This window comes from Notolepis coatsorum (assembly GCF_963971535.1).
Source record: "Notolepis coatsorum genome assembly, chromosome: 6".
Lineage (NCBI taxonomy): Eukaryota > Metazoa > Chordata > Actinopteri > Aulopiformes > Paralepididae > Notolepis > Notolepis coatsorum.
Window position 1 is genome coordinate 127,117,137 of NC_140170.1, and position 17,625 is coordinate 127,134,761.

The 17,625-nt window shown below is 41.6% G+C and overlaps 1 protein-coding gene across 1 annotated transcript in view; it reads left to right on the top strand.

Annotated features, from left to right (window-relative positions):
- The window catches only part of LOC311230491 (poly(rC)-binding protein 4-like), a 259,895-nt gene that overhangs the window by 199,510 nt on the left and 42,760 nt on the right, over positions 1-17,625 (top strand). Inside the window, exons 9-13 of the mRNA XM_084316780.1 lie at positions 975-1,049; positions 5,398-5,469; positions 8,666-8,707; positions 9,466-9,544; positions 14,704-14,756. Of these exons, the coding sequence (XP_084172906.1) occupies positions 975-1,049; positions 5,398-5,469; positions 8,666-8,707; positions 9,466-9,544; positions 14,704-14,756 (321 nt within the window). The remainder of the gene's footprint in view (positions 1-974; positions 1,050-5,397; positions 5,470-8,665; positions 8,708-9,465; positions 9,545-14,703; positions 14,757-17,625) is intronic.

Here is a 17,625-nt window from a genome sequence, read left to right on the forward strand (position 1 = left end):
GACCACTGTACTACAGTAGATACCCACAGTCAAGAACACTCTCATCATGCAGTCTGCAGCAGCATCTGTTCTTCAGGGTGCTTTGCTGTATGAATCCAAGCAGCAGACACACTGATTTGAAATGGAACAATTACTTTGAGGTTAAAGTAGAGACTTTCAGCTTTTATTTGATGGTGTTTAATTTGAGGGTGTTTAATTTGAGCTTGTTCAATTTGAGGTTATTTAATTTGAGGGTTATGGTTTTGAGGGTGATTAATTTGAGGGTGTTTACTTCCATATTGGGTGAACTGTGTAGGAAACGTAGGCCTTTTATATATACCCCCCCCCACCTATTTTATGGGGGTCAAAGGTAATTGTACAAATGAACATAAACGTAACTAAAATTGTCATATTTAATATTTGGTTTAAGATCCTTTTCAATCAATGACGATCTGTCATTGAAGTCAATTTGAAGTCTGCAACCCTTGTGAAGGTTCAGATTTCAGGAGGAATGGAGATCGATCTTTTAAAACTAAACCTTTAAAAATAGTGATATTAGCAGTCTGCTTGACTCTTACCTGTCCAGTCTCTGACAAGATCACATCAAAAGCGATACACAACCACATTCCAAAAATCTTCAATCTATAATTCATGATTGTATTCTGATTAATCAGAGGCAGCAGGCGTTACGGCAAGCTTCCTCTTAAAGATTATAAGTGAAAAACAGCTCAATCAAAGGCTCATTGTTATTCCAAATTCCTTAATCTGAGCTAGGGGGAACAGAGAAATAAAAAGATTAAAAAGAAAAGACAAAAAAAAGCTGACCCTAGACTAATCTGCTTTCAAGTGATGGTGCTATCTCTCCGTCTCTTTCTTTCTTTCTTTCTTTCTTTCTTTCTTTCTTTCTTTCTTTCTTTCTTTCTTTCTTTCTTTCTTTCTTTCTTTCTTTCTTTCTTTCTTTCTTTCTACTTTTTTTTTTTTTTTTCTGTCTGTAGTCTCCTCCAAAGGGGGCAACCATTCCGTACCGCCCCAACCCCTCCCCAGGAACGGTTATGATGTCAGGAAACCAGGTAAAGGATGGATGGATGGATGGATGGATGGATGGATGGATGGATGGATGGATGGATGGATGGATGGATGGATGGATGGATGGATGGATGGATGGATGGATGGATGGATGGATGGATGGATGGATGGATGGATGGATGGATGGATGGATGGATGGACGGATGGACGGATGGACGGATGGACGGATGGACGGATGGATGGATTACTTTGCCTTTTGAATGTTACCAAAACACCTATTTAATGTAATGGGCTTCATTAACACAACATTTGGTGTGTTGCCGAATCAATTGCTTAACAATAATGTTTAATGAGAGGGAAATTTTTTTAATTCAAAATATAATATACACACACACACACACACACACACACACACACACACACACACACACACACACACACACACTAATGTGTATGATAACTCCATCACTGCTTATCCAGTATAGACCAAATAGACCAAATGAGGCTTTCTTACTAATGTTTATTCATTATAAATCATGACTATTCATTAGATATACTCATGTACCACAGAAATAAATGCTGGCATTTGTGTGAATGTTTGTGTATATTCTGTGTGTGTGTGTGTGTGTGTGTGTGTGTGTGTGTGTGTGTGTGTGTGTGTGTGTGTGTGTGTGTGTGTGTGTGTGTGTGTGTGTGTGTGTGTGTGTGTGTGTGTGTGTGTGTGTGTGTGTGTGTGTGTGTGTGTGTGTGTGTGTGTGTGTGTGTGTGTGTGTGTGTGTGTGTGTGTGTGTGTGTGCGTGCGTGCGTGCGTGCGTCTGTGTCTGTTCAATGACATCAATATCAATGCCAGCATGAATATGCAACACTACCTCCAAGCAGATTCCTCAGCTGGGAATTAATCTGGGTGATTCTGCAACTTTGATTCCTGTTTCTGTCATTACAGCTGCATTGATTTAAATTGGTTGTGGCATGAAGCATTTCTCTGCAGTTCTCTGACTAATGATTCTTCCTGACTCAGATATTAAGCTAAAATACATGTCTAACCAGGTCTGCACTTTTCCAAGGACTGTCACTATCTACCCCCAGGTCTATAGATAATTAGGTTGAGTAAAAAGCCCAGTGGGTGCCAGGAACATCACGCTACAGGACTTCAGTGTCTGACTGCTCCAGAACTGGCACTAGCGCCACTGTTGGTCCCACATCCACCACATTATCACATCGCTATCAAGGAAGCTCGGTTTCTTTGGTCATGTACAGACCTTGTATATGCACCTCTGAGATATGCAGTTTGATTGACTGCAACTGTATCAACACAATCACATTAATGCCAATTTCCATCGGATTACTGTGTCCACTGAGGCTATTCACAGCTGGAGTCGTTTACGCTGTTAATTGATTCTGCATGATTACAATATGGTGTAGATGTAGTCGATGAGAAAATTATGTCATTATATTAATAGAATCAAGACTGAGAGTGAATGCTGTTCGACAAGACTTCCATCAACCAATTAAGGAACCAACAAGGTTGTCCAGTGCGACAGTCGCCAGCCAGCTTCAGTGTGCTCTGAGAGACAATATATCCACCCTGATCTTCTCAACTCTGTGAGGACGATTTAATTGGGACTAAATCTGCTTAACCCAATGATCTTTACCTGATTTAACCCCAATTAGGGCCTTTTCATAAAATTTTAAGGACAGGGTGAAAATCTGCATCTTTTGCAGCAGCTTTTCTGAGATGACAATTTTGATGCTTAATTGGTTGAAGGGATCTTGTTGTGGGCACTCAGCCTAAGCGGCACATTGAAGCCTAGCGGAGTGCAAGTTGTCATTTGGCCCTTTCAAGCTATGGATGCATTTCCCGAGGAAGAGTGGTAGATAAACTGTAGTCTGTTACTGGTCTGAGAGCATATATTGACGGCTGAAACGCAAAACCTCCTATCTGCAAAATGTAGGATGTTCTGATTTCACTTTGGATGATGAGAAACCTCCTATGTGCATCTATTCAGTCTGTCTGCAAGATATTTCCAAAAGCCAAAAGCAGTTAATTGTATTGGGTATCCTTAAAATTATTGCATTCTGCAAGAAAACAACACATTTTCTTTGTTTTCTCAAAAAATATTTTTTTTCAGATAGGAGGTTTGCAACAGTTACAATTGTGTATTTAATCAGGCATATCTAGTAAAAAAAAATATTTAAAAAAAAAGAGAGAAAGAAAAGTGTTTTACCTCACTGGGTCCTCGCAGGATAATTCTAATAGTGTGTTCATGTTGTTGATTATTCATATTGTTATACATATACATCGATGTTGACATTGATATACATCGTATTGTCTATAGAACCAGTTCAATCAATCTGTTTCAATTGTCGTGCCCTGAGGCAGACCTGCCTCCTGATTAATAAAGGCTTACTGTATCTCCCACTCTGTGCAACACAGATCAGTGTTTACACATTCAAGAGCCCTTACAGCCTACTGGGCCCCGTTCCCCGTACCTGGATAACTGAGTTAGCCGGATAACTTTCGGTTAAGTCTGACTTAAGCCGGACTTTCCGGTTCCCCGTACCTGGATTGTCCAAATCACCATGACAACAGATCCAAAAGTTTGAGCCTGGTCGAAAGCAGGGTTTAAGTTCAAGTTAGCCGGATGAAGCACAGCCACGCCCCCGCAAAGAAAGTGACAGCGCGTTTCCTGAAATTATTCCCACAGTCTAGGATCTGCTTTATACCATTCTGAATTACGTTTTTGTGCTCCATTCTTCCAGAGGGGGCTTTTGAAATGTAAAATAGACCCAAAATGCTGATACTAAATTCACTTTGTCCTAAATAATGCACGTTATATATACCGTGGCGCTCGCTCGGTGCGATGTACACATTATGTGGTTATTTTAACAACGCGCAGCATTGCAAATGTGAATCCCGCAGGGATATTTTTAATGATTGAAACCTATCGCTCGTTTGGCTCTGATTCCTTTCATATTCTCCGCTGTGGATGTTTAATGGAGCGCCTGGATTGTGTTTCATTCAAGCATAAAATTGAAGTGTCTATGCGTGGATTGTGGATCTTGTCTCGTTCATTAATGTATAAACAATGAATTTATCCCATCTGGCACAGTGGCATAGCTCAATCCTGGCAACCCAACGACCGGTTTTTTGGAATATAATATTAATGATTATACGCCAAAGTAGCCTAGTTTCAAGTTAAAATATTATAAATCTACATGCATTGAGGATGTCATTCTTTATATAGCTCTCAACGTGCACCAAATTGAATTATTCCTACATCGCAAAAAGAAGGGAAAGACTAGGTTTCGAACCCCGGTCGTCTGCGTGAAAGTCAAAAGAAGAACCCGTTACACCACAGTGGAGATAAGTAAAAGATCGACCATACATCAATCAATGGGAAGAGAGCCGTATCGTTATTTTGTATAACAGTTTAACTAATTATTTTCGCTAGCAAGATCTCATTTGATTATTCAATCCAGCAGGCAAGTTTAAAGAAATATAATCTGATTGATTGAGGTAATGAGGGACTTAAAATTAGCCTATAGATAACGCATTTAACTTGTCGGCGAGGCGATTGAGCCGTACTGCAATATGTTAATAAAGTTTTAAATCAATTAATCAATCAATGCCGCTAGAGAATCAGGATCTCTGCTATCGATACGTGCTGGCTTTTCAACTGGAGCGGCCGCGCGCACTTATCCTGGGTCTCAAGTCTGGCTTGAGTTAACGAGACTGAATCCACCTTCGAGGAACAGGAAAATCCCGGCTTCAAACATCGGGTTAACTGAATCTGGATAATGACATCTTGATCGACTTAGTTGAACCAGGTACGGGGAACGGGGCCCAGTCTCTACTCTATTGAGCACTAGAGACTCCCATGTATTTCCAATATTCCAATATGAAAGAGGCTTCTTAGAGGCTATCTTGTCTGTTTTTTATTTTATATTCTAGTTAGGGCCAGGCAATATCTACCCCGTATACTATATACTGTAAGGCCAAACAGTGCGCAACCACCAGTGTAATAACCTATAATTATGCAATATGTTCTTATTATTATGTTTATAAAATGCTTATTAAAATGTATGCACATGGATTTGAGAAATGTCTTTAGTCCTGACACAGCTTTGTATCTGTTGGTGCTGGTTTAAGATGTTATAATGTATTTAATCATAGTACTGACACTGCTTTGTATCTGTTGGTGCTGGTTGAAGATGTTGTAATGTATTTAATCATAGTACTGACACTGCTTTGTATCTGTTGGTGCTGGTTTAATATGTTATAATGTATTTAATCATAGTACTGACACTGCTTTGTATCTGTTGGTGTTGGTTGAAGATGTTATAATATATTTAATCATAGTACTGACACTGCTTTGTATCTGTTGGTTGAAGGTGTTCGAGGCGTCAGACTTTGGCTCTCACCCCCTGTTCTCCATGCCTCAGGGAGCAATGGACCTGCAACAAGTGAGTGCTCCACAATAAAAATCAAATCAATGCTGGGTTGTTCTTTTACGAAAATTACATTGATTTCGGATGGTGTGCTTGTACCGGTTAGGAAGGAACAACCTACCTCAATAAGGTGGCAATATGGTACTAAAACGAATTTAAACTGTTCCCAATACTGACATTCAGGCCCTATGTTTAGTTTGACCTCAGCTGTTGTGTTTAAGTGTTGCAGACGAATGTTCGACTGAAAATTCCATTGAAAGGTTCAATGTGTTACAGGGATAGTCAGCTAAATATCCAATCAAATCCCTCTCTCATTATTGAGAATGAATTACTTGATTGAATTGATGGGGAATTTACCCTGATGAATTTACCCATAATGATTTCACAGAGATGACAGTATACTAGCTGTGGAAGCAATCTTCGACAGGTACTTAAGAACAAATTGACACATTTGCAGAGAAAACAAGGCACCGCATTGGCTTCGGCCACCACAGCTGTACCAACAAGCTAGCTGAACTGGTCCGATTCTCCACCGCAGCTCCCAATGTGTGATCTTCTATGAGTGGTGCAAAGCCGAACAGTATGCATTAGCAAAATGCCGCCGCCGACTGCGCATGTGCCCAGCTGTCATAACATAAAGACATGCATGTTAGGCAGGGACTACAGATGAAAACTAGCTCATTAGCTAATTCTGGCACATTTACTGTACATTGATGTGGAAACTGAAGATGTTGATTAATGTGCACTGTCCCTGGGTAAAAAAATAAATATTATAATAAATAAAAGATAGATAAGCATGCGACGCTGACGCTTACAGACACCAAAAATTAACTATAAACAGAGCCGCGTGCGCAGCGTGTCAGTTTTTGAGTATATTTGGGCCTTTAGTGGATAGCTCGCAAATACGGAGCAGATACCGCACGCTAAACTCGCACAGTTAAGGGTGCAATTAGCACCGCGCAATCCATTCTTTGTGGATTCTGCACATACTGTTTAATTTGCTCAGTGTTAAATGTTACTGGTTGACCCACCAGGTTGCCTGGCGTACTGAATGACTGAGCAATGGACCGACCCGGCAGGCAGGTGAACAAATAGGCCCACAGGAAACAGACATGAACAAGAATAGATACACATCCTGCTGACAACACTGATGTCCAGAGAGTCCGCATGAACTAAGTGTTGTGTGTGTGTGTGTGTGTGTGTGTGTGTGTGTGTGTGTGTGTGTGTGTGTGTGTGTGTGTGTGTGTGTGTGTGTGTGTGTGTGTGTGTGTGTGTGTGCGTGTGTGCGTGTGCGTGTGCGTGTGTGTGTGTGTGTGTGTGTGTGTGTGGGGGGGGGTGCGTGGCAGGCTTGGGGCCTTGGCAGTGTCAGCTAACACAGCAGTAAAGCTCGCTAATGGAGAGTCCACAGGGGTGATGAATGGATGGATGGAGAGAGATGGAGGGAGTAATTGGGTAGAAGGTGGGAGAGAGAGAAGGAATGGCATAGAGGAAGAGAAGGATAGAGGAGGAGAGGGATGAGGAGAGAGGTGAGGGAGAAGAAGGAGAGAGAGAGAAGAAGGGATGATGGGGTTGGAGAGAGGGATAGATAGAGAGGGTGGAGTGAGGGAGGGAGAGATTGTGTGGCATAGTGAAGGAGGGATGGAGAGAGAGAGATATTGTGTGGCATAGTGAGGGATGGATGGAGAGAGAGATTGTGTGGCATAGTGAGGGAGGGATGGAGAGAGAGATTGTGTGGCATAGTGAGGGAGGGATGGAGAGAGAGATTATGTGGCATAGTGAGGGAGGGATGGAGAGAGATTATGTGGCATAGTGAGGGAGGGATGGAGAGAGAGATTGTGTGGCATAGTGAGGGAGGGATGGAGAGAGGGGAGGAAGGGAGAGAGAGGGGAGGGATGGAGAGATATGGGGAGGAAGGGAGAGAGAGGGGGGAGGAAGGGAGGCTGGGTGCAGGAATGGAAGGGAGGGTTAGTGTAACACTAAGTGGCCATTAATATCTTTAATTCATTATTTATGAGAGAGAGAAAGAAAAACGAGATTATATATTAGAGGAGGCATTTATTTGGCTGGATTTCCTGGTAAAGTCACACTCATTCACGCTGTCGTACACGTATTATTTCCCTCAATGCTGGGCCCACTCCTGAGTTTTACTGCACATTTCATTTTTGTTTTAAGCATTAGGCGAGAGTGGGCAGCCGTACAGGTCTTGGGAACATGATTTTTGTAGCTCAAAAGAGCTCTGTTCACATCTCTGATACACACTATATATAGACCATACCTATAATACTATAATAATAATAATAATAATAATAATAATAATAATAATAATAATAATAATAATAATAATAATAATAATAATAATAATAATAATAATAATAATAATAATAATAATAATAATAATAATAATAATAATAATAATAATAATAATAATAATAATAATAATAATAATAATAATAATAATAATAATAATAATAATAACAATAATAATAATTTAACCAAGACATATAGTATACAAAGTATACAGTAAATTTTATAGCCTACACTTTAAGAGAGTTAAATGAAACTGTATAAAGTTAGACCTGGAAGTACTAGTATAATAACATTGATAACATTGTGGGCTGTATTGTTTCACTTGCTCTGAAAGGTCCACTTTACCTTGCAGACTGGCCACACCTTGGCCTTGTCTTATAGCTTGAAACAGCAGGTCAAAATGTCACCCAGTAAAGACTTGTATTTAATTAACCCTGCCTTCTCTAATGTCTCATGTTTTGGCTACCAGACTGGTACCCAAAGGGAGTGAGGTAACATAGAAAGTGAAGATACTAATAAATATTTAGGAATACTCCTAATTTCTGATTAATAGGCCTAGTCAAGATGCTTGAGCCTGCATTATTTGCATGCTACACCAGTATTAAGATCCGCCCACCACCATGATGTTTTCTAAGCAGAACAAGGTGAGTCATTAGGATGTGAAGCAGACGTGGCCATGCCAGCTGGCATCCCCTTAGTGCAGGGGTTCTCAAACTTTTTTATACCACAACCCCATTTTATTTAGGATTTTTTTTTGTCGACCCAACACTTAATGTATTGCGTAATTTCAACGTGGAAATAAGGAATATCTGAATATCCTCCACCCAAATTTACCAACATAAGTGTTATTAAATGTTTAATCATCATTTGTTGACCAGCTTTGTTTGTTCCTTTTCTGTTTCAGGCATACGCCGTTCAGAGTCAATATGGCATCCCACATTCAGAGGTGAGAAAGTACTTTAGTTGTATTGATATGGTGGTAGGCCTATAGTTGTATTGATATGGTGGTATAGTTTTATTGATATGGTGGTATAGTTGTATTGATATGGTGGTATAGTTTTATTGATATGGTGGTATAGATGTATTGATACAATTAAACTCTGAAGTGCATGCGGTTTTCTAAACACAGATCATAAGTGTCATGTCTTGAGTTGGCCTAGCATGTACTAATACTGTATTATATAAAGATATTTGACTTTTCATCCTCTTTGTTTTGGTGGATATTTTGTTTTACAGTGAATCTGGTCATTTATTATATTTAAGATTAAGATTAAAGATTAAAGATTAAGATTAAACTGGATTTTGAAGACGTTTTTATTCATTGCACACATAGACAATGTCGTCATGCAGTGACACACACATGTGATGGGCGGCACACACAGATACACACACAGATACACACACAGATACACACATGCAGTTTACTAAGTGAACATTTCCTCATTAAACATTCTGGTCAAAACAGTGAACTGTGTCTTGTGTGTTTATCTTCCCATTTATCCCACTTCATGTCTTTTCCCCTTCTTTTCACTTTCCTTCTCTCCCCCCCTCTCTCTCTCTCTCTCTCTCTCTCTCTCTCTCTCTCTCTCTCTCTCTCTCTCTCTCTCTCTCTCTCTCTCTCTCTCTCTCTCTCTCTCTCTCTCTCTCTCTCTCTCTCTCTCTCTCTCTCTCTCTCTCTCTCCTCTCTCTCTCTCTCACTTTCAGTTGGCCAAACTCCATCAGTTATCGATGCAGCAACAAGGCCTGGCTCAACTCAGCCAGGCAGTCGCACCAGTCATGCAAGGTATGGACACACGTACACACGTACACACAACCCCCCCACCCCCCCCCCCCCACCCCCCCCAACACACCACACACACACACACGCACACACTAATTTGAAATGTGTGCATGTGCGCATCAGTTCACATGCACAAACATGTCAACACACACATCAACACTCGCATCTATTTACATCCCAGAAGGAACAGCAGGGAGTCTACGCAATGCTGTGTGTGTGTGTGTGTGTGTGTGTGTGTGTGTGTGTGTGTGTGTGTGTGTGTGTGTGTGTGTGTGTGTTGTGTGTGTGTGTATGTGTGTGTGTGTGTGTGTGTGTGTGTGTGTGTGTGTGTGTGTGTGTGTGTGTGTGTGTGTGTGTGTGTGGTGTGTGTGTGTGTGTGTGTAACCAGCCTGTCAGCAGGTTATCTGTGTAAGCCTTCAGTCTGTGAGTCACGTCACACTTTGACTTTGAAGTCACTTTGTTGTCTCTTTCCATCTCTATTGTCTCCAGCTCCCCTGAAAGACATTTTTTTATTTAACATTCCTCAAAAAAATTTGCCAGACCCCATGATAGTCGGGTTATCCACCATCCATTGAGCGCCAGGACCCCCGAAACCCGAGTATAGTCGGGTTTCATCGTTATTTCTTTATTCGATATTTCAATTCATTACAGGCACACAGACTCTGGGGTTAACATGGGATGGAATCATCCTGAGAATGCCAAAGTGCAATACCGGCCGCATCCACCCAGGTGGCAGTATCGAGCACCCTTTGAAACATTATATCTTGGCCTGTGCATCGATCAAATGTCTCCGGTCGGACTTTTCTTTGTCGGGCAAGTGGAGCGGTTGTCCCAATCGGATTGAGAAGTGTCAGATGCTCCCGATGCATGATGTGTGGCGGATATGTTGGCGACACCAATACTGGGACTCGCGATCAGATAATTGGAATATTCTTTTTGGGATACATCCTAGTGAAGGTAAGGGCTACTGTATATGATATCAATCCTGCTCTGATCCAACCATGACTTCACCTCGATCACAACATGTGTCTGTAACATTACTCAGCAACGTATGCCGTTGGTGATGATCGAAGCATCAAAAATTACCCCCCCACCTTTCATGCATTCATGATGAAACATAATACTGATAATATAGATTTTATTTCAAAATAGTACCGTGTCCAGGCGAGAAATGTTTTTAGTGAAATGCATGTATTGCTGCATAGCGTAGTTTTCTGGGGTTAGACAGGATTACTCTAAACTATACTCATATTCACCATGATATAAAACGGGAATGTATGGATGAAAAAATATTTATTTTTCGCATATTGAACGATAGATAGACGATGTCAAATGGGCCATAGTATTGTATCCATAGCTATAATATAGAATATAGTTATAGCCCTGCAAACACCGCCACTTATTCCTATCTCTTAGAGCTTGGCGTGTAAGTACAAACGATGCTCAACTGCGTGGCGTCCAAAGTGTTAACATGTCTGTGTGTCTGCTTATGTTAGCTTTCAACACAACATGTAAATTGCAATGTATGATTTCCAAAACTGTTCAAGGACCCTCAAATACAAATATGGACTGCATTTTATATATAGCTAGGGCTTCTATCCTAAGTGCTTTACAACTCATGTCAGACATTCACCCATTCACTCACACTTTCACAACCAACGGCGGAGAACAGTTATGGGTTAAGTGTCTTGCTCAAGGACACTTTGACACGCTGCAAGGAGGAGCCGGAATCAAACTGGGAACCTTCTGATTACCAGACGACCGCTCTACCCCCTGATCCACTGCCGTCCCCTAAATATAAATACAAATACGAATACATTACCGACAGGTCCCCATGCATAAGATTTCCACTGGGACCCTTGCAGATTGGTCTAGATCTTGAGGTAAAAGTACACACTCAGGCTACATAACGTGAGATAAACGAATAGTAATTTGCCTGGGGAGCCCAGGCACATCTTATGTCCGAACCACACTCATTCATATGTGGAAAATGGCATGCTTTTAAAAGTTAATATATCTGCTCCTATTTTCAGTGTACAATACTCAAAGGTAGTATTCTTAAACTTCAGGGGTTGGCAACCTTTTTGAAAGTGGGAGCCATTTTTACAGAAAAAAAAGCCTGGTATCTCGCATTGGGGGCCGCACTTATGAATATGTCACTTACTATTTATCAACAAAGGTTTATTAATAGGTCTATCTGTGGATTCCAGGATGCATTTATAAAACGGAAACAGTTACTCCACTTATTTCACAAATATTTAGTAGGCAGCACTGAGGTGACGACACGACAGAAAACCAAGATATATTGCTCTCATTTCTATATGAAAGCCTGCTTTCAAATCTAACTGAAAAGACAAATTCAGCAGATTTAGCTTCTACTGGCTGCAGTGCAGAAGGGTGCCAAAAACTGTCCAAAGATTAAAAAGAAGGTATATTTGTATCCCATTCATTCCTGCCTGCATTTACAAAATATAAACCATTATAGTCCTCATTTCAGCACCAAGGGTCACATCCTAACAAGAGAGTGTGAGAGAGAGAGAGAGAGAGAGAGAGAGAGAAGAGAGAGAGAGAGAGAGAGAGGAGAGAGAGAGAGAAGAGAGAGAGAGAGGAGAGAGAGAGAGAGAGAGATGGGTCATGGTTCACCTCCTACCTCAGTGATAGAAGCTTCTCCTTTAATATCGGAACTGCTCCCTCCCTCTGCCTCTCTCTCTTGCGGGGCTCCATCCTTGGCCCTATCCTATTCTCCCTATACATGCTGCCCCTTGTCTGATCATTAAAAAACACAACATCTCTTTCCATTTTATGCTGACGACACTCAGGTCTATCTCCCATGAAACCCAACAATATAACAATCTCGACAGTCTTCGTTCCTGCCTAGACGACATCAAATGCTGGATGGCACACACTTTTCTACAGCTCAATCAGTCAAAGTGTGAAATCCTCCTTTTCGGCCCTCGAACCAACCAGTGTCATTGCCAGCAGCCTGGGTAACCTGTCTCCCTTAGTCAAGCCTTTGTTAAAAACCTGGGAGTGCTCTTTGACCCAGAGTTTTCCTTCAATAGGCAGGTAAACTCGGTGGTGAAGGGGGTATTTTTTCCAGCTCTGGTCCATAGCCAGGATCAAGGCCATTCTCTCCCCTCAGACCTGGAAAGAGTAATTCACGCCTTCATATCCTCACGCTTAGACTACTGTAACTCCCTGTACCTGGGCTAATAATCCACCTTAGCCTCCTACAACTCCCCCAAAACGCTGCCGCTAGACTGCTCACAGGTACCCAGAAAGAGAGCTCACATCACCCCTGTACTTGCCTCTCTCCACTGGCTCCCGGTGCGCTTTAGAAATAGACTTTATTGGTTTACAAAGCCTGTAAGGCCCTGCTTACCTAGCAGACTCTCACCCCCTATCCAACGCCAGGGCCCTCAGATCGGCTGATAAGGGTCTCCTAACCACCCGTAGGTCTAACTTCAAGTCTAGGGGGGGTGTGCTTTTGCGGTCACAGCCCCTGACCTCTGGAACAGCATCCCCATGTCCATTAAATCTGCCCCCTCCATCGAGTCTTTTAAATCAAAACTCAAAACCCACCTATATCGCCTGGCCTTCCCTGACTCACTTTGACTCTTGCCTTACTTGTTGACGTGTGTTCTGTTTCTCCTTTGTCTATCCGTTGATTGTTTTAAAAAAAAAATCTGTTTATTTTATACTTTTCTTTGTTCTTAGCTTAGCTTTGTGAAGCACTTTGGTTGACAAGTCATGTTAAACGTGCTATATAAATAAATTTGATTGATTGATTGATTGATTGATTGAGAGAGAGAGAGAGAGAGAGAGAGAGAGAGAGAGAGAGAGAGAGAGAGAGAGAGAGAGAGAGAGAGAGAGAGAGAGAGAGAGAGAGAGAGAGAGAGAGAGAGAGAGGAGAGTCATCCTTTTATTCATAACGGTGTATTTAAACTCCTTCTCGCAGTTGTTCCTGCTTTGGATAGTTGTGTTGGCACAGAAAAGAGAGAGCTCAATATTACAGAGGGCAGCCTGAATAGGCTCGGAATATTATGAATATTTCACAATGATCATTGGGGCAGGGGGCAGGTCAGAGAATGAGATACAACTCTAAACATTTTGATTAGCCTTGATTATGAGCATATAAAGCTGGTATTATACCTACAAGTTGTTAACAGACAATTGTATCTAAATAGATACAAATTTTTCAACGGTTGTATGATAAAAATTCTCCAAAATGTCATCCATCTGCAAACACGTCATTGTTCACACCATGTCATACCATTTTTCAACAAACCATTAACGTGTGCACAGTGGAGAATGAGAGGAGAGCATGCTATCCGTCGGGATATGGATGGCTGATTATTCATTAGATTCGGTATAAAAACTCATCAGTTGTGGAAAATGCAGAGAGCATGCTATCCTGTCGGGATATGGATGGCTGATTATTCCATTAAGATTCAGGTATAAAAACTCATCAGTTGTGGAAATGCATGCATATGTATGTGTGTGTGCACGCACAGTACACACACACAAACACACACACAATTTAGCAAGCTGTGACCACTCCATGTGGAGTGAATGAGAAAGAAGAAAGAAAGAAAGAAAGAAAGAAAGAAAGAAAGAAAGAAAGAAAGAAAGAAAGAAAGAAAGAAAAGAAAGAAAGAAAGAAAGAAAGAAAGAAGAAAGAAAGAAAGAGGTTATGGTGAACTCTTCTGTTTTACAATAGGGTCTCAGATTAATTAAATATTTTCCTCCATCGTTTACATTGTCTCTCTTTCTCTCCCTTCTTACCCTTTCACCTCATGCACTCTGCATTCCCTTCCCTTCCTTCTCTCCTCTCTTATTTTTTCCTCACCTGCTTCCTCTCTCTCTCTCTCTCTCTCTCTCTCTCTCTCTCTCTCCTCTCTCCTCTCTCTCTCTCTCTCTCTCCTCTCTCTCTCTCTCTCTCTCTCTCTCTCTCTCTCTCTCTCTTCTCCTCTCTCTCTCTCTCTCTCTCTCTCCTCTCTCTCTCTCTCTCTCTCCTCTCTCTCTCCTCTCTCTCTCTCTCTCTCTCTCTCTCTCTCTCTCCTCTCTCTCTCTCTCTCTCTCTCTCTCTCTCTCTCTCTCTCTCTCTCTCTCTCTCTCTCTCTCTCTCTCTCTCTCTCTCTCTCTCTCTCTCTCTCTTCCAGGACTGGATATTAACTCTCAGACCACCTCACAGGAGCTCCTCATCCCCAATGATGTAAGAACCCAGTGGAAAAACGCATTTCCACACACCCACTGTTAGCCAATAAGGGCACTGATGTGAGGATGTAGTTTCTCACTAATGGTGTTCTGCGTATGTAGACACACACACAGGCAGGCACACACACACACACACACACACACACACACACACACACACACACACACACACACACACACACACACACACATCCTTCTATATACTTCTACATTCTGACTTACTTTCATTCTCTGACAGGCCTAGAATTATGGATGTATATAAGATAAGATAAGATAAGATATTCCTTTATTGATCCCCTTGGGGAAATTCAGGCATCATAGCAGCATGGGGGGGAGGGGGGAGGGGTACAGGTAGTAAAACAACACAGTATACAGGTAGTAAAAGACAACACAGGCAGTGTAAACAATTGATCAATATGGTCAATATAATTTACTATCTGACTAGCTGAGGAATATTCACATTATTCACAGTGTCACATAAGGTGCAGTAGTGTTATAATTTACTATCTACTGAGTATACATTAATCACAGTACCAGGGTAGTCTACGTTGTCCCCATTGGGTTCCTATAAGTCCCAGGTCAATGTCTGGTAGCAGTCGCTGTCGCTGCCCCCTGTTGTGGGGCCTGGAGGCTGCTAGTCGCTGCCCACTGTTGTGGAGCCTGATGGCCGCTGGTATGAAGGACTGTCCGAGGCGGTTAGTTGAGTGTCGGGGGGGAATGAGTCTGTGGCTGAACGAGCTTCTCATCTTGACTAGCTCGTCGTAGAGGGGGTGGTAGGGGTGTCTCCATGATGGCATCCAGCTTCCTTATCATCCCCCTCTCTACCATCACCTCAAGTCTAGGTAGCTCGACTCCCCACCACGGAGCTAGCCTTCCTCACCAGCTTGTTGAGCTTGTTGGTGTCCCTTGAGTTGATGTAGCCTCCCCAGCATGCCACAGCATAGAAGAGGATGCTGGCCACAACAGACTGGTAAAAAGACTGCAGCAGTTTGTTGCACACATTGAAGGACCTGAGTCTCCTCAGAAGAACAGCCTGCTCTGTCCCTTCCTGTAGAGGGCCTATGTGTTGTCCGACCAGTCCAGTTTATTGTTCAGGTGTACCCCAAGGAACTTGTATGAGGTATACAGGCAAAGCATTTGGCCTTCAGCATCATCAGATATTTATGGCACAAATTTGGCCACTGAGTGAAATAGGATAATTTACCATTCAATTGAATATGCCATTGGTCCAAGAATGTGCATTGTGCTGTAATAATTGGATAAAAGTAAAAACACTAAGTAATGCAGGCCATTATTTCACAGCTAAATTCACACACCAAATGTTGGTTGACCATTAGTCAGTGTTTAGTCAGGGTTTAGAGTAATTTGAAATCATTCTTCATTATTATTATTATTATTATTATTATTATTATTATTATTATTATTATTATTATTATTATTATTATTATTATTATTATTATTATTATTATTATTATTATTATTATTATAACCAGCAAGAACCAGCATGCAGGTGACATGCTGAATATGAAAGGAATTACAACTTACACAATTTAATCAGGGCGTTCTCTTTCTTATGCATTATCCTGCCAAGTGTAGTCTATCTGCCAACAGCACCTTCTGAAATACGGCTCAGTTTAATAGCATATAGCATACAGGTGTTTGGTTGCCCATGCATTGCTTAGCTATAGACCCCGATTGAGCCAACTTACCCCAGCTGACTTACTTTTCAGGAAATGCTACAAGGGAAGGAAGCAAATGTCTCACTGATCGTCAGTCTTTAAAAAATTTGTATTATCCTTAATTAATTAACCAAGAGAGTCCAGTAGCTAGAAATCAACTATGAACCAAGATAATCCAGTAGCCAGAGAGAAAAATCAAACTACAGTATGAACCAGAACAGAACTCTACACCTGCCATTTCAAACTAGACACTAGAGCTACCAATTTATTAAATACTAAATCTTGGTTGCATAAAGTGTTGTGAGATTGAGGGCAGAAGGTCAACGTATAGACATAGCACTTCATTCTGAGCGGGGGAGGGGCACCCAGAGCAATGGCAGCATGGCCAACGTGACGTCCCTGTTCCTTAAACACCTGACCCTGACTTTAACCCAGGTTACCTTTGCCTGGAGGTGGTGACAGATGCCTGGGGAAGCAGCGGCCTTGGCTTCTGCTGTTGCTAACCGACAATGCTCTCTTTTGCTGACAGTTGGAAACTGTTTAACGCTACAAGCGTGTTCTGTTCTCAGCAGCATCAGTAACGCAGAGTAATGTATTCCTTCCATTGAAAAGACGGGTCCCCCAGTCGACGTGCTAATTGTAAATCGAACTCTTAGCCATGAAAATACCTCATTTTCCCAATGAGGTCCAGTATATGGTCCTCACAATTACCACTTTTCTGTTGTTGATTAACCTTAGGGGACATTTCTAACCTCTGTTATCCATGGAAGGTTGACGGAGTAGCTATGACGGGCAGTTAAACATGAAGTTTAGGCATTGGACATTATGGGACAAGCAATAACGACCTTGCCAGCTTTCCAACTTCAACTTCCTATGAGCTTGTGTCACTGTACAGGAAGTGATATATTAGCCTCCGTCCATACATTTTTCATGTGAAACACCGGGCCCCTCATTCTATTTCTTTACAAGTATCTTTGTTATAAGGATGATGAGCTAGCTAAACAGTTCTGTGCTTGTATATCAAATCTAATGATGCCGTTTTTATTTGGTAGGGAATATCCACACTAGCTAGCATCTTTGCTATGAGTTCAGCTTAAATCAAATGACGATGTTGGAAGTGGGCGAGGTGTACATGTATGAGGTGAATAGAATGGTAGCAGAATGATATAGTCAGCCAGTCAAAATATT